The 24,055-nt window shown below is 58.2% G+C and overlaps 1 protein-coding gene across 1 annotated transcript in view; it reads right to left on the bottom strand.

Moving 5' to 3' along the window:
* Positions 1–538: 538 nt before the first annotated feature.
* FBXL18 (F-box and leucine rich repeat protein 18) overlaps positions 539–24,055 on the bottom strand; it is a 29,077-nt gene continuing 5,560 nt past the window's right edge. The window contains exons 3-5 of the mRNA XM_007942811.2: positions 23,609–24,052; positions 18,403–18,621; positions 539–695 (exon numbers count right to left, since the gene is read on the bottom strand). Coding sequence (XP_007941002.2) covers positions 539–695; positions 18,403–18,621; positions 23,609–24,052 — 820 coding nt within the window. The remainder of the gene's footprint in view (positions 696–18,402; positions 18,622–23,608; positions 24,053–24,055) is intronic.

Raw genomic sequence — 24,055 nt, 5'->3', positions numbered from 1 at the left:
TGCAGGGACACTGGTGTGGGTGCTCGAGCCCCACCAGGAAGCGCTCATGTGCACCCCACACCCCTAAGCACAGTCGCATGGCCTCACAGGACCCAGGAGTCTGGGGACAAGGACTAAGAAGCTGGAGGAAGGGCTCAGCCACGTAGCCCCCTGGGGACGTGGTCAGGGCCCCACACAGTTGCTACCATGGTGACACGTCTCAGTTCATGACTGCCCCCCGCTAGGCCCCCAACTCCCCCGGCCCCAGCCCCCCAGCTAAGATCATGGCCCACTGAACATCCATCACTTCCCAGTGCGAACCCTCAGCCCAGAATTGACCATGCAGCAGGGCCCCACGGAGGAAGGCAGGAGCAGGATGAGGGCACCGGAGCCCAGACATGGAGGCCGAACAGCACGGTGTGGGGTGGGGCTGTCTTCCTTCTGGGAGAAACCAGGGGTCCGGGAATCCGGCGGGCCTTCCAGTCCTTTCTGCTGGCCATGGCGGCAGTGGGTGGGGCCTGGGGCCCGGGGCCCGGGAAGCAGCCCCCAGTGCAGCCCCTCACCACCACAGGTTGGGCGGCTCCTCGGCCACTCTGCTCTTGAACAAGGTGACCTCGTCCAGGTGCACCAGCGGGACATCCCGGATGACATCAGTCAGGCCCTCGTGGAGCAGGGGGAAGATGACCACGTTGAGTGCTGGCCGCTCCGCCTGGAAACTGAACCAGAAATGACATCAGTGGGGCCTGCCCGGCTGCAGGAGTGTCCCAGACACGGAGGACCTGGCGGGGCCTTGGCGCAGGCCCACCAGTGCCAGCACCTCACCTGTGTGAACAGGTCACTGTGTCCCGGCAGCTGGGGGGTCAGCTCAGGGGCAGGTCACTTGAGGGTACACAGAACTCCACACCTCGGGGGCAGCACGACACCCAGGCTCGGCCAGACCCCAGGGAGGAAGGGAGGGCAGTTGGAAAGGAGGGACAAGTGGCCAACCCCACACAAACCCGCCAATTAGAGGGGGCGCTGATGCTGCTCTGGAGGGCGACCGGTCGGCGGCATGATCCAGTCCGCTCCGGAGCCAAGGGTGCATGTGAATGACCAAGGCTGCCCACGAAAGTTCGTCGGATGAGCGGCCACTTGGTGACACATGACGGTGGCCACCCAGCCCCTCAAATTCCTGTCAGAGGACCCCCGATCCTCACAAGGTGAACAGACCCTCCACACGGGGGTGGGAGAGGCCAGAGGCCCATTCCGGGGACCGTCTGCCGAGTGCAGCACCCCCCTCCCACGAGCCCTTGTGTCAGCCACTGTCAGAGAGGGTATAGCCCAGCCCTCGGAGGTCTCCAGGCCAAAGCCAACGAAATCTGTCGTCCACACCCCACCCACCCTTGTCGTCACCTCTCAGCCAGTGAGGAAGACCCCAAGCGCCCAACAGCTGCAGCAAAGAGACCAAGCACAGAGTCAAACCTCAGGGTGGCACCAACGGTGAAGCCCAAAGGCTGGTGATTCAAACCCCCTGTGGGCCTGGGGATCTGCCTGCAAAAGGTCATGGCCTTGAAAAGCCCACGGACCAGCCCTGCTGTGCACACAGGGGCCTGTGGGCCAGAGTCCACTTGGCAGCATTGGCCAGAACCAGTCACGGGCCAGGAGAGCCCGAGGCCGAAGGGAGGACACAGGCAGCCCCGACGACCGGCTGCAGACCAGACCCAGAAGAGGCTTCCGGCCGTGGGTCTCGCTGGGTCAGAAAGGAGGGTGCCCACGCCACAGGGAACCTTGGCATCTGCCAGAAACCAGACCAGGTCTCCCAGCCTGGTGGCTCCGAGAGGAGGAGGCCCGTAGTGTGGGCCTTGCCGGGGGCGCTCCCACCAGAGAAATCGGCCCGTTGGGGGGACTGCTGCATCGACAACGGGGCAAGAAACACCAGAAAGGCCTTCAGAAAACGTGATGCTGTCACCAAAGATGCCAGAGGAACGCCTCCCTGGCTTCTCGCGGGGCTCTCTCTCCAACTGGCAGCTGTGCCGTCACCAGGACCTGGAGGCCGTGCAGCAGACAAGCCCAGACCTGCACGTCCCCGGCAACTGACTTGACTTGAAAGAGGGTCCTCTTGGCACCAGGCGCTGTGCACCCCTCCCAGCCAGCGCCCCCACACCCTCCCAGCCAGCGCCCCCACACCCTCCCAGCCAGCGCCCCCACACCCCTCCCAGCCAGCGCCCCCGCACCCTCCCAGCCACCCGAGGCACAGCTCAGCCTTCTGTCAAGACGGGGAGCTGTGATAAGTTCACCACAGAAGCAAAGAATGCCCCCCGACCCCCACGGTGCCCAGGGCTGCAGCCCTGAGGAGCCAGCACAGAGGCCTGGCAGACACTGAGGTGCCTCCTCTGGGGCCGCACCGGCAGCTGCAGCTCCATGGACCGGCTTTGCACCAGGCTGGGCCTCCAAGCATGACCTACAAGACGGGCTGCCTTCTTTGAAAAGCCCCATTCCAGACCACAGTCCCAGGGGACATCAAGCTCACTTGGCATAACATACTACACAAAACATTGTTCCACATCTACTGTGGAGAGTAGCAGCTGGGATCTTCAAAGGTTGCAAGTCGCCTCTGGATGAAACGATGGTCCCTCCTCGTCCAGAGAAAGAAGAATGAGGAAAAGCAAAGACACGTGGAAACAGTTAGCCCATGGGACTGGTGCACCATGCGATCTGCAGCCTATACAACTCTAAGACCAGAACTAGATGGTGCCCGGCTACCACTGTCAACCACTTGGAGCGGGATCTATGTAGGAGATCCTGGATAGAGAGGAAGAACAATGTGGAACAAAACTCAAAATCATTTGGGAAAAAAAAAGCGGCGGGGGACAAAGTTTGTTGGTCTGACAGAATCTTATGGAACCTCTGAGACCGTGGCCCGTAGCTGCCCTTCAGGTCTGGAATTGAACCCACTCCTGTGGCTTCCAGCCAAACAAAAGACAGGCATAGGAGCTGAACATTTACATTAGGTAGATACACTCCTTGGAGAGATCAATCATGGGAGAATAGAAGGGCTGTGTATGCGCAGGGAGACAGCTCGGGGGGCAGGAGTGCATGAAGGGATGGGCACAGGGAAGAGCCAACTATGGGGGGAAAGTGGGAAGGTAGCTGTTGCATTGTGGGAAATTGCAGTCAATGTCATGAGACAAAGTGTATGTGAGCTGCTGTATGGAAAGTGAATTTGCTCTGTAAACTTTCATCCAAATCACAATAAAATCTGGAAAAAAAACAAAAGTCCCTCTTCAGTTTTCCAAAAGCCTCCAAGAAACTGGAAGACCTGGCCAAGCAACTGGAAGAGATCCATAAAAACCAAACACCAAACCCACTGCTGTCAAGTCGATCTTGACTCATGGCGACCCCTCCGTGGGTTTCCAAAGAAGTAACACTATGGACATAGATTGCCCCATCTTCCTTCCGAGGAGTGGCTGGTGGGTTTGAACCGCCAGCCTTCTGGTCAGCAGTCAGATGCCTTAGGGGCTGCGCCCCCAGAGCTCCCGGAAGAGATCCACAGCTGTGCCCATTCCAAAGAAAGGGCATCCACACCTGCACGCGGGAGCTATCAAAGAACATCAGACTGTCATGCAGAAGTACAGTTTTGCTGAAAGTAACTCAAAAATGGTTGCAGCAGTGCCAAAGGCTGGATTCAGAAGAGGACGTGGAAGGACGGCTGTCACGGTTGGCATCAGGTGAATCCTGGCTGAAGTAGAGGATACCAGAAAGATACTTACTTTTAGTCATAATGTTGTTGTTTTTTTTTTAGGATTTGGGTGAAGATTTAGAGAGTAAATTCACTTTTCATACAGCAGTTCACATATACTTTGTCTCATGTCATTGACCAAAATTTACAATGCAGCAGCTCCCCTCCCACTTCCTCCCCATAGTTACCTCCTCCCAGTGTCCATCCCTTCATACTCTTCTGCACCCTGAGCTATCTCCCTGTGCATAAGCAGCCCTTCCTTCTCCCATGATTGTTCTCTCCAGGGCGTGTGCCTACTTGAGGTAAATGTTTAACTCACATGCCTGTACCTTGTTTGGCTGGAAACCACAGTTGTGGGTTCAATTCCAGACCTGAAAGGCAGCTAGGGGCCATAGTCTCAGTGGTTCCACCAGGCTCTATTGGACCAGCAAACCTGGTCTCCATCTTCTGTTTTTTTTTTTTTTGCCTCCAAATGAGTTTGAGTTTTGTTCCACATTGTTCTCCCTCTCTATGCAGGATCTCCTATATCCCTTCCAAGTGGATGACAGTGGTAGCTGGGCACCATCTAGTTCTTCTGGTCTCATAGTAGTATAGGTTGCAGATCGGGTGGTGTACCAGTCGCTAGGACTGATTGTTTCCATTAATTTTGGTTTTCTTCTTTCTTCTTGACAAGGAGAGACCCGTTGTTCCATCTAGATGGCAGCTTGCTACCTTTTAAGATCCCAGTCACTACTCGCCAAAGTAGTAGGTGGAACAATGTTTTATATAGTATGTTATGCCAATTGAGCTTGATGTCCCCTGCGACTATGGTCCCAAGCCCGCAGGATCAACTACTCGGTCCCTCTGGGTAGCTGGCTGTGACCAAGCAATGACCATAACCTTGCCCCTTGTCAGCTCTACTATACACCTGGGAATTCTGATCATTCACATAAACTTATAGGACCATTGTCTGCCAACCCTATATATGATCTTGGATACACTCTCCATTTAGACATACCTAATTGTTTAGCTTGTTCACCTATTTATCCATCCATATACCCATGTTTGCTTTCACTGACAACTCAGTACTGTATATGCAAAAGGTTTCATATTTGTTGTCTGTACTGCCCATGTAACTCTCTATGTCTTTCTCATCCTCAATGCTGCCATATTGGTCACTCACATTTGGTACATTGCCCTTCTCTTCACCCAAATCAATATTTATCTCTATCTATCTAACAGCATTCCCTCCCCTCCCCCCCACCCCTGGTAACCAACAAAGAAAATGTCCTCCAATAGATAAACCTTTCCTTAACTTTTACAATAACGTAGTCATAATGTTTTAATAACTATGCAAGGCATTCGACTGTGCGGATTATAATAAATGATGGTTCACTGTAAAGAATGCAATTCCACAACACTTCATTGTGCTAATGAACCCTCACACACAAGAGGCAGTTTTTTGAACAGAACGAGAGGATACGAACCAAAACCAAAACCAAACCCACTGCCATGCAGTCAACTCTGACCCACAGTGACCCCACTGGGTTCCCAAGGCTGTCAATCTTTATGGAGGTAGGCTGCCTCATCTTTCTCCCACGGAGCAGCTGATGGTTTGAACCACTGACTTTTTGGTTAGCAACCAAAGGCCTTACCCACTACTCCACCAGAGCTCCTTAAGGGGACACTGTGTGGTTTAAACTCAGGAAAGGTGTGTGTCAGGGTTGCATGCTTACACCCTACTCATTCAATCTGTATGCTGAGCAAACAGTCCCAGAAGCTGGGCCTGTCAAGAGGAACATGGCGTCAGGACTGGCGGAAGACTCATCAACAGGTCTGCAGACCACACAGCCTTGCTGAGAGCAGAGAGGCCTTGAAGCACTTACTGACGAAGATCAAAGGCTACAGCCTTCGGTACAGATTGTACCTCAACTGAAGGAAAACAAAAATCCTCACAGCTGGACCACTAAGCAGCACTGTGTTAAATGGACAAAAGACGGAAGTTGTCAAGGATTCATTTCACTTGGATCCACAGCCAGTGCCCATGGAAGCAGCAGTCAAATCAAATGACCTACTGCACCGGGCAAATCTGCTGCTAACATGTCACTCTGAAGATTACAGTGCACCCGACCCCAACCATGGTGTCCCCATGGTGTCCCCAACAGCCTCATACATACACAAAAGCTGGACGATAACTGATGGCAGGCTGCAGAGCTGGGGTCTGTGACTTACAGTGTTGGCGGAGAACATGGAACACGCCGGAAGAGCGAACAAACTGTCCTGGAGGAAGCGCAGCCGGACGCGCCTTAGAAGCCAGGACGGCCGGACTCTGTCTCATGGACTCTGGACACGTTATCAGGAGGGACTGGTCCTTGCAGAAGTACGTCACGTTTGGTAAAGTAGAGGGTCAGTGCAAACGAGGAAGACCCTCAATGAGAGATGGACACGGTGGCTGCAACAACAGGTCCAAGCACCGCAGGGGCCGTGAGGCTGGTGTGGGACCCGGCGTGTTTCATTCTGTTGCACATGGGGTCACGGAGGGGGAGTCAACTTGACGGCACCTGACGCCACCAGTGCCACGTGTGGTCTCGTTGTGATTTAGGTCCCGAACTGTGCAGGCCCAGCGGGAAGGCCCGGAGTCCCATGGCAGGAAAATAAGGAAGGCGGCAACTGAGAGAGAACCTCCCCCTGGGAGTGCAGGCGGGCTCCTCCAGTCCTTTCACACCGGCCAGCACCACCCTGACCTACGTCCTGCTGCAGCAGAGCAGACCACGTCAGACCTTTCCCCGGTCCCTGTGACATCACTTCCTGTGACTGCCCTCCTAACCGGCAGGTAGGACACACTGATTCAGTCGTGTCCCTAACCCCACTGCCGTGGAGTCGATTCTGACTCACAGCCATCCCACAGGACGGGGTGGAACTGCCCCACCGGGTTTCCAAGGCTGTCAATCCTCATGGAAGCAGATTGCCTCGCCTTTCTCCTGCAGAGCAGCGGGTGGGTTTGAACCACTGACCTTATGGTGAGCCGCCCACTGCTTTAACCACAGCGCCCCCCAGAGCTCCCAGCCACCTCCCCAGATGGACGTAATTCAGAGACTTCTTTCTGATAAACATCTCTAACACAGCGTAGTTATTCCCGAGTACCTGAACTGTGTCTCAGGACGCGTCTCAGGAGCAGAGTTTACTGGGTCAAAAGGAAGGCATGATTTCCTGCCCCAGAGGGCAGACCCGCGACAAGGGAGAGTGCTGCCTTAGGGCCACGGTGAGAAGCCGGCGGGGCCGAGAGGACGTGTTGGGAGCACCGAGAAGTGGAAAGCAGGGAAGGCGTCCCTGCCTTGCTTTTGTGGGTATTTTTCTAAGACTTCCTCATTTAGACTCATTGCATGTTTGCTCCGACCCTTCTCTCAGAGAAGCAGGAAGAACTGGCCTGGACTCAGGAGAGCGAGACCCGAGGCTCCTCATAAGCAGAGCGCGGCCCAGGACCACAAAGACAGCTGCAGCCCCGTCTGCCCTGCGCGGCACCACACGCACCAGCCCTGGCAGGACACGCGTGTTCGTTCAACCCCACGGTCCCTCAGTCTGAGGTGGGCACTGCTAGCCCCGCCGCACAGGGGAAATGAAGTTCGGGAAGGCTGGGTCCTGACCAGCACTGTGATGGGCGCAGACACTGGGTTGCTGGCGCGCACACAGCTCGCACACTGTTTGTGGAGCCCTGAAAGGGTCCTCTCTTCAGAGGCCACCTGGCACCACCAACAAAAACCCACTGCCATCGAGTCAACTCCGACTTCTGCTGACACTGTAGGACAAGGCGGAACTGCCTCCCGGGGCTTCCGAGGCTGTCATCTATGGAAGCAGACCACTGCACCTTCCTCCTGCAGAGCGGGTGGTGGGTTCAAGATTCAAGCTGCCGGTGCTATGGGTACCAGCTGGACACTTTAACCACTGCGCCCCCAGAGCTTCCCTCCAGCACCACAGGCCGGTTCAAATCCACAAAGTCTCAGCCTGAACTGACAGGTCCACAGTGGAGGCACAAAGGCCGTGCTCGACCACTAACGAAAAGGTCGGAGGTTTGAAATCTCAGCGGCTCCACCAGGAGGCCTGGTGATCTAGCTCCGTAAAGTTCACAGCTAAGAAAACCCTATGTCGCCAACCAGACGGACAGAAATGAACAACCAGAAGGGAGACAATGAGAGCCCCCAGGAGTTGTGAAGAAGGGCGCCCTCGCTGCTGGACAACGTGTGCGCACACACTGACGGGGCACCTGCGCTGCTGTGGGAGCCTTCCCGAAAACACACTCAAACGTCACCCAGAAACAAGCCCACTGGAGCCCAGCTCTTCTCTGTCACACACGCGGTCACTAGGAGCTGGAAACGGCTCTACTGTAACAGGTGTTTTTGTTTATGGTTTGAATTGTGTCCCGAAACATGACCGGCGAATTCCTCCCCCGTGCCCGGAGCTGGCATCCTCTTTGTGACCCCGATGATGCCGCAGATTAGGAGACCACGAGGTCTCACTGGAATGGGGGGTCCTAAGCCAGTATGACCGGTGTCCTCACAGAAAAGAAGAGACACAGAGGCAGGGAGACACTGGAGGGAGGCCATGTACAGTGCAGCTGCAAGCCAAGGACCCCTGGGCCCCAGGATAGAGGCAGGAACAGATGTCCCCCAGAGGCTCCCAAGGAACCAACACGGCTGACACCCACCGTGACCTGCCAGCCTCCAGAGCTGCTGGAGAATCCATTTCTGCTCTTAGGAGCTGCCTCGTTGATGGCGCTTAGTTACAGTAGCCCTAGGACAGAAATCCAGCCAGCAATCCCATTTCCAGGAATTTATCCTATAAAAATACCCGCCCAGGGCGTGTGGACATGAAGCGCTGGTTCTAACAGCAACACTGGAAGTAACCAAAACATCTCTCAATAGGATTCTGGTTGAATCAATCACTGTCCAGAGGCCAATGGAATTCCCAACATACCAAGAAATGAGCTCTAGGCCTTGTGCTACCACTGAACCCAGAAGAGATGTGGCTGGTGGTCGGGGAACGGACGGAACGCGGACCAGCTCGTGCAGGACGCCCAGCCTCCAAGCTCGTCGCAGCCGCCGCCCAGGACGGGAGGAAACCCAGTCCTCACTCACTGCTTTTACTGCTTGTGTTCTCCTCACCCAGCACTGCTGCTGTGACAGAAATACACGTGAGGGGCTTTAACAAACAGCAGTGCATTTTCTCAGTCTATCAGGTCAGATGTCTGAGCCCAGGGCGCCGGGTCCACAGGAAGGCTCTCTCTGTCCGCTCTGGAGGAAGGTCCTGCCTCTCTGACCTTCTGCTCCCGGGTGATCTCCATGTGGCCTGGCGTCTCTCTTCCCCTCTCTGGTTGCTAGTTCTCGTTTAATCTCTTTTATATCTCAAAGAGACGGACCCAAGACATACCCTACACTAATCCTACCTCATTAGCATAACAAAGACAGCCCATTCACAAAGAGGATTAGACCCACAGGCACAGAGGGTAGGATTTCCAACACTTGTTTTAGGGGGACACAATTCAATCCATAACATTTTCACCTTTGGCCTCCCAAGATTCATGCCCATGCCACATGCAAAACATTCATCCCATCTCAAGTCTTAAATCAACTCCACGTCCAAATGTGTATCTTCCGAATCCGCTAAATCAACTAAAACATTCATCCCATCACAAAAGTCTCAAATCAACTCCAAGTCCAAACCCTCTAGATCAACTATCAGGGAGGCTTTAGGCAGACTCTTCACCCGTGAGCCTGAGAAGTCTAGACTCTGCAGGTGATGTTTCCTCAGTGCAGGTGGTCCCTGGACTACAAACGTGACTTACGGACAACTCCCGCTGGCCCTCTGGCCCTTTCATGCTGGGCTTCAAACTGTCTCTGACATGCTGGATGGGAGACCCGATCTTCACACTGTGGTGACTCGTCACGGTAACCGGACTGGAGCAATCACGGAGGAAGCCCTGGAGCAGGGGGCTCAGGAGAGGCAGAGTGGGTCCTGCAGGAGCTGGACGCAGGAAACGGGGTTACCGGCGGACTGTGGAGAGCGGGCCACAAAGTAACAGCTGGCTGCTGGCCACCACCTCTGAGTGGGGTGCCACCACCTCTGAGTGGGGTGCCACCGTTTGGACTGCTCACCGTTTAGAAACCTTGCTTTAATGTTATGTACATTTGCTCTTATTTTGAAACAAAGGTACCAAAACCTGCTCAAGAATTCTCCACCACAGTCACCATCACTTGCTGCACATGCAGTTCTGAAATCATCTCAGAGGCTTCCAGCAACTTCCTGCACTAGAGTCACTACTAAACAAGAACCTATGCACCTGTCCCGACTGACCCACAAACTCCACTTAACTCTTTCCATTATTTCTGCAGAACTATTTCTGCTCTGAATTTTTTGTTGAAGCCATGTCTTTTCAGTAATGGGAGGCATTTTGAATGAAATGGAAAAAGAATCTTTTTTAAGGTAATGTGGATTTTTATCTAATTAGTGGGACATGTATGACTTGGAAACCCAAGGAGGGGTCGCTATGAGTCGGGCCCGACTCGATGGCACATAACAACGTTTGACCTAAAGGGTCTCTCATGTTTGGGTTGATGGGATAAGGCCCATTTCTTCAGATTCCCACAGCTACAGAAGCCCTTATTGGATGGCTGCATGCACCAAAAGTGGGACATGTGCTTCCCACTAAACCCCAGAAGCAGAAAATGCAGGTGGGCACTATATGTCCCATGGGCCATGAAGGCATTAAAGACACACCCAGGAAGAGTTTTTGTTCGCCTGGAATCAGATGGTCTCACCTCAGCTTCTGGAGCCCCAAGGCCATGCCTCACTGCCCCATTCCTTCCCTGAGACGTCCAGGAAGAGGGAGGGTGAAGATCAGAAGAGAGGCCTACGGGTAAAACCGTCCTCAGTCGCAGGAAGGACAGACAGCAGCTCTGTGTCGTCCCTGCAGGGACAGCGTCCATCAGAGCACAGAGCACAGGCCGCGTAGTAGGTCCTCACAGTGACTCTGCCACACCCTGAGCCAAGCCTTGGCCCAACCATCCACAGGGGCAGTGGCAGAGTAAACGGGGACCTGGGCCCCCACTGCTACCTCCCAAGGAATGGTGAGGCCTGGAAGGCAGAGGAACAGTCCCCAGGTCGCCAAAAGCCTGCTCCGTACCCAAACTGCCAGAGAGCTCCCTCGTGAAGCAGAAGGTTCCCCTGTGGACAGCACAAGTGGCCTCAGCCCCATGGGGTCCCCATGTCTCGCCCCACCCCTGGGCTGGGCAGACACTGCAACAAACAAATCCCTCCCACCTGCCGGTCAAAACCTGGCCACGGCCCAGGCTCTGGAAACTCCTCCCAAGCCTGACTGGGCAAGAATGGGGAGAAGTGGCCACCCCACCTTGAGGACTATGGATAGGGGGCACGGGCAAGGCGCTCTGGCCACTTGCCTCTGAGGCCACCAGTCCTCAGACCTCACCTGCCCATAACCAAGCTCTGCGTGACAGTCCCCTGGTCAGACCTGCAAACGTGAGCCCTGCTGGCTTTCCCCATGATAGGCAGGGACTCGTATCCCAGGTAGGGATGGCAGGAGCTCCCAGGGGTCCACAGTGCATCCGAGCAGGGGCCATGAGCCTCCTGGACGTGCCTCTAGCCCCATGTGCTGGCCAGAGCACCAGGTGCCCAGGGAGCCACTTCCCCATGGACCTGGGGAAGCCGGAACACTGAGCCGGCAGCGCAGCCACGCTTTCTCTCTACTTGGGTCAAACTCAGACAGGGGGTGGGCAGGAGCCGCCCTGGCTGGCCGGCTTCACCAGCCCCCATTCCTCACCAACAGAAGACCTGGCCAAGGCCACACCCCTGGGCCTCCCGGGGAGAGGGCTTTCCAGACAGGCCTCAGGGACAGAGTGCAGGACCCATTCATGGAACATGAGGCCACGTCACAGTGGCCAATGGGGCACCAGTGGGCGAGGCCCCGATGGAATCCTGGGTGACGTGGAAGAAGGAGGTGCCAGCCCCACCTGGAGCCCCTGCAGATCCAGGACCCAGCCGAGGGGACGGGGGCACAGGAAGCCCTCTGAGGGGCACTGGCACCTGCCCGAGCAGCACCCACAGGTGTCCGGCCAGTGGGGCACCCTGCTCCTGCCAGGCTTCACGCCAACCCACTACGGCCTAGCTGTGGAACCGCGAGGTGTCGCGTCCTGTGACGTGCTCGCCAGCTCACCTGAAGTCTGCGGACAAGAACAAGAATGTTCCAGAAGCAAGAGATGCCTCTGCAGCAGCAGTGAGAAGCTGGAGCGTGGGGCGGGAGCCTGTCCAGGCGCTGAGAGGCTGCCCCAGAGTCCAAGGCCCCAGCCTTGGGGTCATCTGGCTGCAGGACGGAGGTGCCCCAGCCCACACCCTGTCCACCTGGCCTGCTGGGCACCTTGGGAAGCCCAAGTTGCCATCAGATCCCGAGAGCTGCCCCGCCCTCGCTCCAGGAGTGCTGGCCTCACCTATGCAGACAGCACCCCGATTCCTACAGAGGCAGGCGAGGGCAGGGGCTGTGTAGCTCCCAATGCCAGCTCTGCCAATGATGTGCAGCATGACAGCAGCCATTTCCCAAACCTCTCTGGGTCTGGTTTCCTCACCTGCCACATGGGGACGGCACCAGGGGATGGTGGGGAGGGCTCGTGTCAACGTGCACCCAGCACCCAGTGCTCAAAGTCACACAGGAGGGCAGTGTTGGGAGGCAGGTATAAGAGATGCTGTGTGACAAACAGGAAGGGGAGGCTCCGGAGGGAAGGGGCTCACGCCAAGTCACAGAGCAAGTGAGGCCACGGGATGGGGCACGGGCTGCCCATGGGGTCTGGTGGGCAGTGAGGCCATGAACAGGGCATGGCTATGGGGGCTGGCAGGCAAGGCTGGCTTGACCTCGGCAGGGCACCACGTGGACCAGAGCCTCAAGTGTCACTCCTGCGAGCAATCAAAGTGAACCTGAGACCCACAGGGACCGCAAAGGTAGCCAGGACAGAGCCAGGGGCGGGGGAGGCAAGCACAAGCCGGGAGGCTGAGACTCCCACCCAAGAGGCCCCCTGGGCCCAGGGCAGCTGCTGGCAGCGGGGGCAGAGGCACAGCTCCGCGGGCGCTGGAGGGCTGCGTGGCCTGGCTGCTCTGTCAACGCCGCCCAAGTCGCAGGCTGACCGGGTTCCAGGCCCCTCCAGGCTGCGGCCCGTGACCGTCGGTGCTAACGGACCGGGAGGCAGTGTTGGCTCAGCCCGGGACGGGATGACTCAGGGGTTTGGGAGAGGGAGGCGCGGCCACACGTGCCGCAGACAGCCCGGCTGCTGGCCGGGGTCACTCGGCACCCTGTGGTCAGGACAGAGGTGGGGTGGTCGGCCCTACCCCGTGGATGTGAAGTCCATTTCCACCGCGGGAGTAAGAGGTGGACAGGCAGGCCATGCCTTGCTCCCGTCTCCATGAGGAGGGCCCCTGCTCAGTGTGGCCTCTCTCCAAACTCTAAACCCAGACCTGGCACTAGGGCCTATGCGCAGGAAAGCCACCAAAGCTGAGGGGAAGCCAGACGGTGCCAGAACCAGAAAGTTCTGATCCACACTTGAACGTGTGAAACCATGACACGGAGGAGGGACAGCCAGCTGGTCAAGAGCCTGAGCTGGGCAGGGCGCCCTCAGGGCAGTGACACCATTCTAAGGACAGTCCTGGTGACACGTGACACAAGGTCCTCACGCAAACCAAACAGCTCACCCCTGGTGCCCAGCAGTTAAGTGGTCAGCCGCTAACCCAAAGGTCGGCGGTTCCAACCCACCCAGGGCTCTGTGGGAGAACGATCCAGAGATCTGCTCCGGTCAAGACAGCCGCCCAGGAAACCCTCGGGGCAGGTCTGTCACGTGGGTCACTGAGTCAGAATCCCTTGACAGCAGCCACCACCACCAAAAACGTAATGGAGGGAACAAAACCAGGTAATACGGAGAGTCGGCACAGAGACCACACCCGAACCCCTAAAAACAAATGACCACTCAGTGCCAACAGCTCTGCCTTCCCCGTCCCTTTCTGCCGTTGGCCAGGGGTGGGCCAGTGGCAGACTTCTCCAGAAAGAATCCTAGGGCTTGAGTGAATACAGTGTTGGTGTGGGTACTGGTTTATTGTGTAACAAATGAGCCCAAGACTGTTAACTATGTTAATAACAAGTGACAGTTGGGGGACCCCGGAGCGCCCTACTCTCTGCACAGCAGCCTGGATGCTGGGAAAAAACAAAAGCTATAAAAACAAGGAATTAGCAAAGGATTCTGTCTCCCCATTTGTCCAACTCTTCCCAGGGCAGGCCTGAAACGGCCCCACAACCAAGGGAATGAGGGGCCCACTTAGCGGCCCTTCCCGAGTCATGAAGCAAGGACCCAGACCCAGGGCCCATGAGGCCAGGGATACGGGGCCCCGCCAGGCCCACCCATGCTCAGCCATGGGAATATGACGCCGCCCGAGAGTCGGAAGGCTGGGGGGCAGGTGAGTACAAGGCGCCAACCATGGGACTGGGTGCCGCGGAGCCAGGGACCCAGGAGCCTCAGTGCCACGGCCCCAGGTCGGTCCTCCAGCTCCCCGGTCCCCTCAGCTCCCAGCGGCGTGAGGTGGACGGGAGCGGAAGAAGGAAACACCAGGCAAGCGACACGAATGAGGCTCTCTCCTTCCCCGCCACTCCCCACCCATCCACTCTGTGGAGTCAGGTCTGCAGGGGAGGTGAGCGGAAGAGGCCAGTGACAGGAGCCGCAGCGCCACCTACTGGGGGCCCAGCAGGCCGGGCTGAGGCTGCTGGAGGACCACGGTGCTCCTACATCAGCCCCTAAGCCAGCCCTAGGCCACCAAGGCCACCACCACCCGGACAAAACCTGCAGAGGCTGTAGCGAGATGATGTGTGCACTAAGCTGGGCAGAGCAAGGCCATGAAGCCACCAGGCCAGTCCCTACATGGACACACAGAAGGCGGCCTCACATGCCTGCCTCCAGGGCCATGTCACAGTGTGGCCAGATGACAAAGGCTTTGAGCAAACGAAGGCAGCCCCTATGATCCAAAGCCATTGTTACCGCAGACCTGGGTGGGCTCACGGCAGGGGTGGGGGTGAGAGGCTGACACAGTCGCCTGGCACAGAGCCAGCCCTCAGCCCTCAGCCCTGTGGCCTGGGAGGCATCTGTGCACGTCACCTGCCGCTGCCCACCCTCCCGCATCTAGGTCCAAACTTCCCGCACAGGGGGCAGGGGGAGGGTAGGGGTCCGGGCCCTTCAGTGACGGGAGCCCAAGCTTCACTACTCAGTCCACTGCTCTGAGGCTCAGTTTCCCCACCGGTAAACGGGGGCTGAGAGGCCTTGGACAGGGTTTCTCCAGTTAGAACAACAAACCCAGTGACTAGAGGCTGGCACAGTGCACCCTTGGTAACCAGGAGTCAGCCCGGCCCCCGGCCCCCCAGCCTGACCACTGAACCCCCATCACGGCCCCCAGGATGCCCAGCCCAGCCCCCCAGACTGACTGCTGGGCCCTCAGCCCAGACGCTGGGCCCCCATCACGGCCCCCAGGACCCCCAGCCCGGCCCTGGGATCCTGAGGGGAAAGGCGGCAGGGGAGGGGCTCGCTGAATGTTTGCTGTAGGGGCACCTGGTGGAGGGATCTCTACCCTCCACACTGCTGGCCAAGAGGGTGCTCCTGGACCCTGCCCTACTGGGAAGGGGGAAGGTCTGTGTCACTCACCCGGCAAGTATGCAAGGGACACAGCTGAGGACACAGGGACGTGTCCAACACGCGCCCAGGAAACCCACTAACTGAGGCCAACCCGACCCTCCAAGTTCCAGGTGCTCAGCCTAGGCTGCCGGTGGCCTGTGCAGGCATCACCCCGGGACAGTACCGGGTGGGGGCGGGAGTCCAGAGGTGCCGGCTTGGGCCTGGGGACAAAACACAAAGAGAAGAGCTGCTGTGTGCTGGCCCCAACCTCAGCACCTAGACCAGCCGCCAGCCACCCCGGAGTCACTGGGACCACAGCGAGCCCGTGGGTGTCGCAGCAGAACTGTGCCCATGGGACCTTGGACAGCTGACTTTTGGGAACGGATGACCGGGCCTGTCCCGGGGTGCCCCTGGGTGGATGGGAACCTCTCAGCTCTCGGTCAGCAGCGGAGCACGGACCACACCACCCACGGGTTCCAGGATCTAAAACAGCCAACCGCCCCACTGCCGCTGGGTGGGTCCCAACTCACAGCGACCCTAGAGGACAGAGCCCAACGGCCCCGTAGTTTCCAAGGCTGGAACCTTTACGGAATGGAGGTCTAGTGACACAGTGCCTGAGGCACCTGACTGCCAACCAGAAGGCTGGTGGCTCAAACCCGCCAGCCACGCCATGCAACCCTGACCAGGCAGTATGCTTCCATAAAGATGCCCACCCTGGACCCACCCTGGAAACCTAACAGACGCCACGATGAGTAGGAACCCACCCAATGGCAGTTGAGTTTTATCTTTACGGACGCCGACTGCTCCACCTTCCCCCAGAGCAGCTGGCGGGTGCCGACCGCCCGCCTCTTGGTGGGCAGCACAGTGCTTTAGCCACTGCACCACCAGACCTTCTTCCAAGCACCTAAGGAGACTGCGGATAAATCACTGAACAGGCAGTGCTAAGTGCCCCGGCTGGGGTCGCAACATGCTCTCTGGGAGGGCAGAGGAGGGGCTCACATCCCCACAGAGAAGGCCAGGGCAGCCAGCGGCCAGCAGGGAGTGCTGTGAACAGGCCCCCCGCTCCCTGACTTCTCCCCTCCACGACCCCCCGCTCCCCGACTTCTCCCCTCCCGGCCCCCCCACCAGCCCGACTTCTCCCCTCCCCGGCCCCCCAGCTCCCCGACACCCAGTGTGGAAAGCTGGGAGGCTCCAGGGAGTCCAGCCTCCACTTTCAGGCCGTGCTCTGGGGCCCGCCTCGGGCTGCAGAAGCTTCGCAGGCTCCCAGGTGCACCTGGGTGAGGGGCGGCACGGGCCCAGGAGCAGGCCACTACCTGAGCCCCTGTGCACACGCCGAGTCTATGCTGGCTACAAATCGTGGGCAAACTGGACTCTCTGGGTTTCCTGCGGATGACTGTCTGTCCGGACTGGCCCAAGGTATCGGGCGGCTGGTTCAGCTAACACACAAGCCTGGTTTGTGGTTACGGGAAGTCTCTGAACTTTCTCCCTGTGCAAGCAGTGACGTTCGAGTCCTGCGGTCGCTGACGACACGCCCCGTAGCCCTCACGTGGCATGACCTGAATTCAGCACCCAAGTCAATAAGCTCCCAAGGTGGCTTTGAAGACCACAGGTCAGAATAAAATGACACTTGGTGTGGGGGGTGTCGTTAAGCTCAGGAAACAGCAGTGAACAGAGCAGGCAGGAAACAGGAAGAGGAAAGACTCCTCGGGAAGCCTAAGCAGGGGGCCCGCTGAGCCCAAGACCCCGGCAGAGCCTCACAGTGAGCACGGAGCCCTCGACAGTCATCGAATGACCACATCAGTGCGGCAGAGAGCCACGTCCTCCTCAGTCGATTCCCGTGAGCAAAGACACAAGGAGCAGAGGGGACAGAAAATCACCCCCCAGTCATTCCCCGGCCGGCCCCACAGTCACTCCTCAGCCGGCCCCACGGGCACCCGCTGATCACCCCTCAGCCAGCCCACGGTGACCCCCCAGCTGACCCCAAGGTCACCCCTAGTCACTGTCACAGACAGGAACCAGGGGTGATACAAGCATCAAGAGGCGATAATCTCACAAAGCAGGTGACTTGCTGAGTCCCTCCCCTCAGGGTCCGGACTCATGAGAAAGGAAACAGGAAGGTTAGCGTGGAGAAAGCCAGCAGCCACCACAGAACCAAGGAATGAGACCACGTCAAGGTCCCGTCTCCCCCAGTATGATACCCCAGACGTTCTCGACAAAAACACACCCTGGAGGGAACACCAGACACACCCACACCACAGGAACGACGGTCAGTGGGCTTCGGAAGTACAAAGTCGCGTGAGACGCGGAGAGCGTGTCACTGACTGGAGGAGGCGAAGGAGCCGCGACAACCAGAGCCTGGCGGCGACACTGGTGCAGAGCAGGGCGCTGGCAGGAAACTGACGGAGGCCAAAGGCAGGGTCAACGCCGCTTCGCCGTTGATCTTATCTCAGTGCTGCGCTGCGGGTCACCCACACGCGACGTTAACGTCTGGGGAGACCACAGTAAGGGCAAGGAGCCCTGGGAGCGCGGCGCTAAGTGCATCCGGCCGGCCGCATACCGCATGCTCCGTGGGAGGAAGATGAGGCAGTCTGCCTCCGTGAAGATCACGGCCCAGAAACCGTGTGGCGCAGTCCCACGGCGCCCTATGTAGTTGCCACAAGTCAGAACAGACCCGACGGCAGGGGTGAGGGTAATGGGCATCTGGGAGCTCGGTATGTTTCTTTTTGGAACTTTTCTGATCCTAAAATTATTTCAAAATATGGTTGGGAGAAAAGCAGAGAGACTTCAGAGGTGTGTGTCTTCCACACAGAACATCTAAGTCCGGACGCGGCCAAGCGCAGAGGCCTCTCACGCCTGAGGGGAGAGAGTATCAGCCATCTGCAAAGGAGGCGCGTGGCAGGCCGACTGGCGGGCCGGCGAGGCACCCACGCCCTCCTATGAGCGATTTTGTCTGTTTTTAACTCGGTGACACGATCTCTGGGCACTGGAGGAGGCCCGCCACCACAGCCCCACCCCCCCACTCACCTCCGGAGCAGGGACTGCTGCAGGCTCTTGCAGGTGGCGAGGGACTCCCCGGTGAACATGTGACACACAACTACGTGCAGGCAGCGGCCCATGAAGGCCAGCACGGCGTCGGGCTGGAGCGTGCCGCTGCGGGAGACCAGGCACAGGCGCTGCAGGCAGGAGCACTGGCTCAGGGCCTGGAAGAACTGCGCGTTGGCGCTGAAGTAGGGCTGCTCCAGCCTGCGGGAGAGAGGGGCAGCGTGAGGGGCTGCTGCAGGAGGGACTGACGGCCACGCACGAGGCCGGGCGCTGGGTGGGCACCGGAGACCCTGGCCCGGGAGGGATGCTGCGGGCTTGCCACAGCCAGCCAGCCATCGACATCCCCAGCTGAGGGTCCCTGGCTCACGTCAGTCCTGCCACCCGCTCAGTGTGCCCGCCCGCACCTCCAGCCCTTCTCAAACACTCGCAGGGGGTTGGGAAGACAAATTTCCATGGGGGCCTGCCCTTGGGGAGCATGGTAATACCCAGGTACACCCAGCACCACCATGGGCAGGGAACGCCTTAAGTGGTCCTTCTAGCCATGGTCTTTGGGACTCCCACCAGGTGACTGGGTGAGACTATGCAAACTGTGAGGTGCTTGTGGCCACCAAGAGGGCTGGCTAGCTGGACAACAATGTAAGTAAGGCATGTGGCACCGTCATGGGAGTGGGAACATGAACTTAAGGTGTGTGGAACCCCAACGTGGGGGACTGGTCAGTTGGGCCATCCCACTAGGTTTCAAAGGCGCTCTGGTGGCGTAGTGCCTAAGGCATGTGACTGCTAACCAGAAGGCTGGCGGTTCAAACCCACCAGCTACTCCTTGGAAGGAAGATTGAGCAATCTACTTCCTAGTGACACTGGCTTGGAAACCCAAGGAGGGGCGCTACAAGTCAGATCCGACTGGATGGCAGTGAGTGTGGGCTTTGGTTTTTGGTACTAGGCTTCAAACAAGAGCCAGGAGTGGAACACCCTCCAGACCTGAGGTCCCTGTGCTGAACCTCCTCGACCCAGGAGACAGAGCCGTGACATCAGAGATGGTGAGACGGTCAGGAGCCACAGCAGAGATGCAGTGGTGGCATAGCCAGGGAACCAGCACAAAGCGAATCCTGGTCCCAGAGCAGAAAGCTGAGTCTCAGGGCGGGAGGCCTGCTGGCGGCACTGAAGGAGTCTGGTGACACTCGCTGGAGCCACGAGAAGCTGAGGGGCTGTGGGTCCTGAGACCAAGGCCAGAGAGGGGCACACGTGCGGGTGCGGCTGAGACGGGACCGTCCCGACTGAAGGACTGTGCTACTTCTGATTCTGGATTGTAACCTGTAACTTCCCTAATAAACCCCATAATCGTGAGTACTGTCTGGGAGTTCCGCACGGCCACTGCAACGAATTATCGACCCAGAGCCGAGAAGTAGAGCAGACTGGGCGGGCAGGCGGGTCAGAACTGGTGAGGAAGTTGGAGGGCGGCAGCACGTGCGACATCAGCCTCTTAGGAGCCAACCTTGCGAGGTCGGTCTTGACCCTCCCTCTAGTGAAGTCAGAGGTCAGACACCCCCCACACACCACCACCACCACCTCACAGCCTTGGGAACCCCAAAGGGTCACCAAGAGTCAGAAGCAGCTCACTGGCGACTTTGTTTGGCTCAGTTTGGTTTCTAGTGGCTACAATGCAAGTGCTCAGCTGCTACCCCAAAAGCGGGCTGTCTGAGTCTACTCTGCCTCTGGGGCAGTTCCACTCTGTCCTCTAGGGGCGCTGTGGGTCAGAATCCACTCCAGGGCAGTGGGTGTGGTTTGGGCTTTGCTTCCCTGAAGATTGACAGCCTTGGAGACCCTGTGGGCAGTTCCACTCTGTCCTCTAGGGGCACTGTGTGTCGGAATGGACTCCACGGCAGTGGGTTTGCAGCGTATATTCTCAACAAAAAACTTTTTAAAAAAATCCATGCTTTATGTAAAAACATCATAAAAATTATTTAAAAAGAATCCTAAAGCAAGCATCCTTTTGTAGACAAGAGTGGGAGATGGGAAGGGAGTACTTGAGCTCCTAGACCACCTGAATCCAGGGCTGCAAGAGCTGCATCCCCCCCACCACAAAAGAGCAGAAAACACCAGACAGAAGGGTGGAGACGGCAAGTCTGCTCCCACATCAGCCACTAGGTGGCGACGCAGGTCTGCGTGACTGCAAAGCTCCCGCTGGAGCCCTCAGGATTGCCAAGCAATGCATGTGCGCATACAAGTGTGCATGTACACGTGTGCGTGTGTCCTGTGTGTGTGCATACACATGCACATACATGTATATACATTTCTGTCTGTGTATGTGTACGTGCTTATGGCTTTTTTTTTTTCCAGTCAGCAGCCATTTCCAGATTTTCTACCCCGATGGCCAAGCGAGGTCCATGAGCCAGAGCTGGGCGGCCGAGAGGTCTGTGTGGCTTCATCATGCACCCCTTCGCCCCCGAAACCCAAATGCTGTGGTCAGGCATGGTCCTCCCAGCTCCCCAAGTGCAGGGCAGGGAGCGGGACAGCCCCGGCAACGGCTGACCCTTCTCATTCAAGCACTACTTCGGGCTCCAACCAGCAGGCACTGGTGGGGAACTGCCACCCTGAGACGGGCTGGGGCCTCACCCGGCTTTGTGCACACGGGAGGCCCCGAGGATCAGGCTGGAAGCCTCTCTGGCAGCCCGCCCCTCCAGCTCCCCTGACCCGCCCAGCACCCAGGTTATCAGGGTGCCTGGCCCTCAGGCCACAAAAGGGTTTGGTTCTCAAGTGGCTCCTCCTGCTTCCACCCACAGATGCTGCCCTAGTTCTGGGCCCAAGTGGCCCGGGGTGACTTGGGGTAACTTCCACCTCTCCTCCACCACCTGCCAGGGCTCAAACCAAGTCTACAGTGAAGGGGCAGGGCCTGCCCGCTTGTGATGCTCTCTTGGCCGAGGCGCCACACAGCTACAATGCCTTGCTCTCGAGCCACCTCCTCCCCACGGGAGCTGCCCTGGCAGACAGGGTGGAGGCAGCTGCTGGCCAGGAGCGGGCGGGCACAGAGCGGGGCGCCACGGGGGCCGAGCGGCTGGGCTCCCTGGCTGCCACTCAGGAAGGTTCCACTGGGAGGTGCGGCAGCCGTGGCCGTGGGGAGGCCGCCTCTCCTGGGCCGGAACACCAGGGCAAAGGGCACCACCGGTCCCCTTCCCTCCCGTCCCAGGCTCGGCTGGCAGTGGACATGGGAACCCGGGAATGAGGTCTGGCTGCGTCTCAGCCATGTTTGTTCTCTACAGGCTGTCTGGCTCAGGGCACACGTAGGATGTGACCAGCTGCTGGCCACAGGAACTGGGTGAGCTCCCGGGCTGGCCTACAGACCCAACGTGTGCCCCAAGCATCACAGGCCTGGCAGCCTCAAGAGCCACCATGAATGGGCACAACAGACAAATCCCAATGGAACGGAAGAAAATGAGGAACAGAACTTGAAACTCCCAGAGAATCCAGACTCCCTGGACCCCGTGTAGCTGAGGCATCTCGAAGTCACTGCCCTGAGTCCTCAAGCCCTGAATCGTGAGCAGCCCGATGTCATGTCTTCACCAAAAACCAGCTGAGCTCCACGTCATCCTCCCACGGTCACAGGGGACATCCACCTCAATTGGCCTAACACCTTGTACAAAAGCACTGTTCTTCATCCTACTTTGGTGAGTAGCAACTGGGATCGTAAAAGCTTGCAGGCAGCCATCTAGATGCAACAATAAGTCTCTCCCCATCCAGAGCAAAGAAGAATGAAGAAAAGCAAAGACCCAGGGAAACAATTAGTCCAAGGGACTGGTACACCATGCAATCCTCAGCCCATCTGATTATGAGACCAGAAGAACTAGATGGTGCCCGGCTACCGGTACTTACTGCTCTGAAAGGCATCACAATAGGAGGTCCCAGATAAAACAGGAACAAAACTCAAAGTCATAAAGAAGACCAGGTTTACTGGTGGAACCCTCAAGACCATGGCCCTGAGACACCCTTTAAGTCTGGAACCAAACTCACCACCGGGACTCAACTTCCAGGCAAACAATGGGCTCTAAGGTGAACTCTAACACCAGGGCGGTGCACACTCCTGAGAAAAATCAACCTGAGGAGATCGGAAGGGCAGCATCTGCCCCGGGAGAAAGCCCGGAGGGCAGGAAGGGACGGGAAAGATGGGCAAACGGAAACGAGAAACACAGGGAGCAGGTGGGAAGAGTCGCTGTGTTGTGGGGATGACAGCGTCAGGCAACAAATCTGTATGAACAGCTGAGTGGAAACTCTGTGAACTTTCACCCAAATCACAATAAATAACTTAAAAAAAAATCCAGAGACTTGCCAATCCCCTTCCGACCTTGATCAATGGGCAAACGTTCTCAATTTTAAAGTTTCCTGCCGCGCCCCCGGCCACTGCCTGACGCTTCCCTGAATGCTCAGTGGCCTCCTGGCAGTGGCCTGCCTTCCCCCTTCCTCCGTCTACTGCCAACGGAACAGCAGCAGCAGTGAAGGACCCCTGAGCCAACCTTGTCCCCCGAAGGCATCCCCGTCACCCCTTAGAGACCCAGGCCCACTCCTGTCTCAGGGCCTAACACAGCTGCGCCCTCTGAGCCCCATCCGTGTGGACGAGGTGCCAGCAGGGACCTGCTCTGTGTGGGCACAGGCCCGGCGTGGGCCTCACAGCAGCGGGGTCAGCTCCCACCTCCCACCTCCCTCAGGTCGGCCCCAGGAGCAGTCTCCAGGAGACACTCTGGCCCTCCCCAAGCCGACCTCTGCCAGTCTCCACCTGCTGGTCCACGCTGACGTCAGAGGGCGCTTCCGAGATGGAGATGCCACCCGCACCCCACACTCCCTACCGCCACCTCACCTCCCTGGGACCCCACCCTGGACCAGCTGGCCTTCTCTGCACAATCGCCCCCGGTCAGCCTTGGCCCCAGCCCCCTGGCTACCTCCTACTCACCTTTTACGAAACACAAAGTGAAAACTCAATTTAAAAAAAAAAAGGAAAGGAAAAGAAATACAAAGTGGGGTCAGCAAGTCCCGGGTGGGACCCTGCCTCCCCCACCGAGCAGCTCTGAGCACCGAGCTCCCGGGACCGTGACCAGGATGAGCTAAGAGGAGGCGCCCTGGTGGTGCCACGGCCCACGCACCTGGCTGCTAAGCATACGGGCTGGCGGTTCGGACCCACGGGCAGCTCCCAGCCCCTCACCTGAGGTCCTTGAGGCGCCTACAGTGCTTGAGCATGTCCGAGAGGGCGGACATGTACACCACCTTGCCCATCATGCCCAGGTTGGCCAGCGACAGCGACTGCAGCTGCTGGCAGTGCAGGCCGATGCTGACCAGCCCGGAGCCCGTCAGGATGCTGGGCAGCTGGGCCAGTGTCAGGTGCCGCAGGAAGGCCAGCTGGCCGATGGCAGCCACCTCGGCGTCCCCGACGCTCTGCGCCCGGCTGCAGGGCGGGAGGGAGTTGCGGATGGCGGGCTCGTTGCGGGGCATGGCCGAGGAGAAGTTGGAGCCGATGAGCTCCAGGCGCTCCAGGAAGGGCACGCTGCGCAGCAGCGACCAGAACACGGAGGCGGGCTGCGGCGTCGGCTGCCCCGCGAAGGGGCCGGGCCCTGAGGGCACGCCGATGCGCACCTTCTTGCCGAAGCCCCGC

The sequence above is a fragment of the Orycteropus afer genome, unplaced genomic scaffold (assembly GCF_000298275.1).
Source record: "Orycteropus afer afer isolate SDZICR_OR568_19922 unplaced genomic scaffold, OryAfe1.0 scaffold00006, whole genome shotgun sequence".
Lineage (NCBI taxonomy): Eukaryota > Metazoa > Chordata > Mammalia > Tubulidentata > Orycteropodidae > Orycteropus > Orycteropus afer.
The sequence above is the reverse complement of the archived record's forward strand: the minus strand, read 5'-3'. Positions and strand labels throughout refer to the sequence as shown.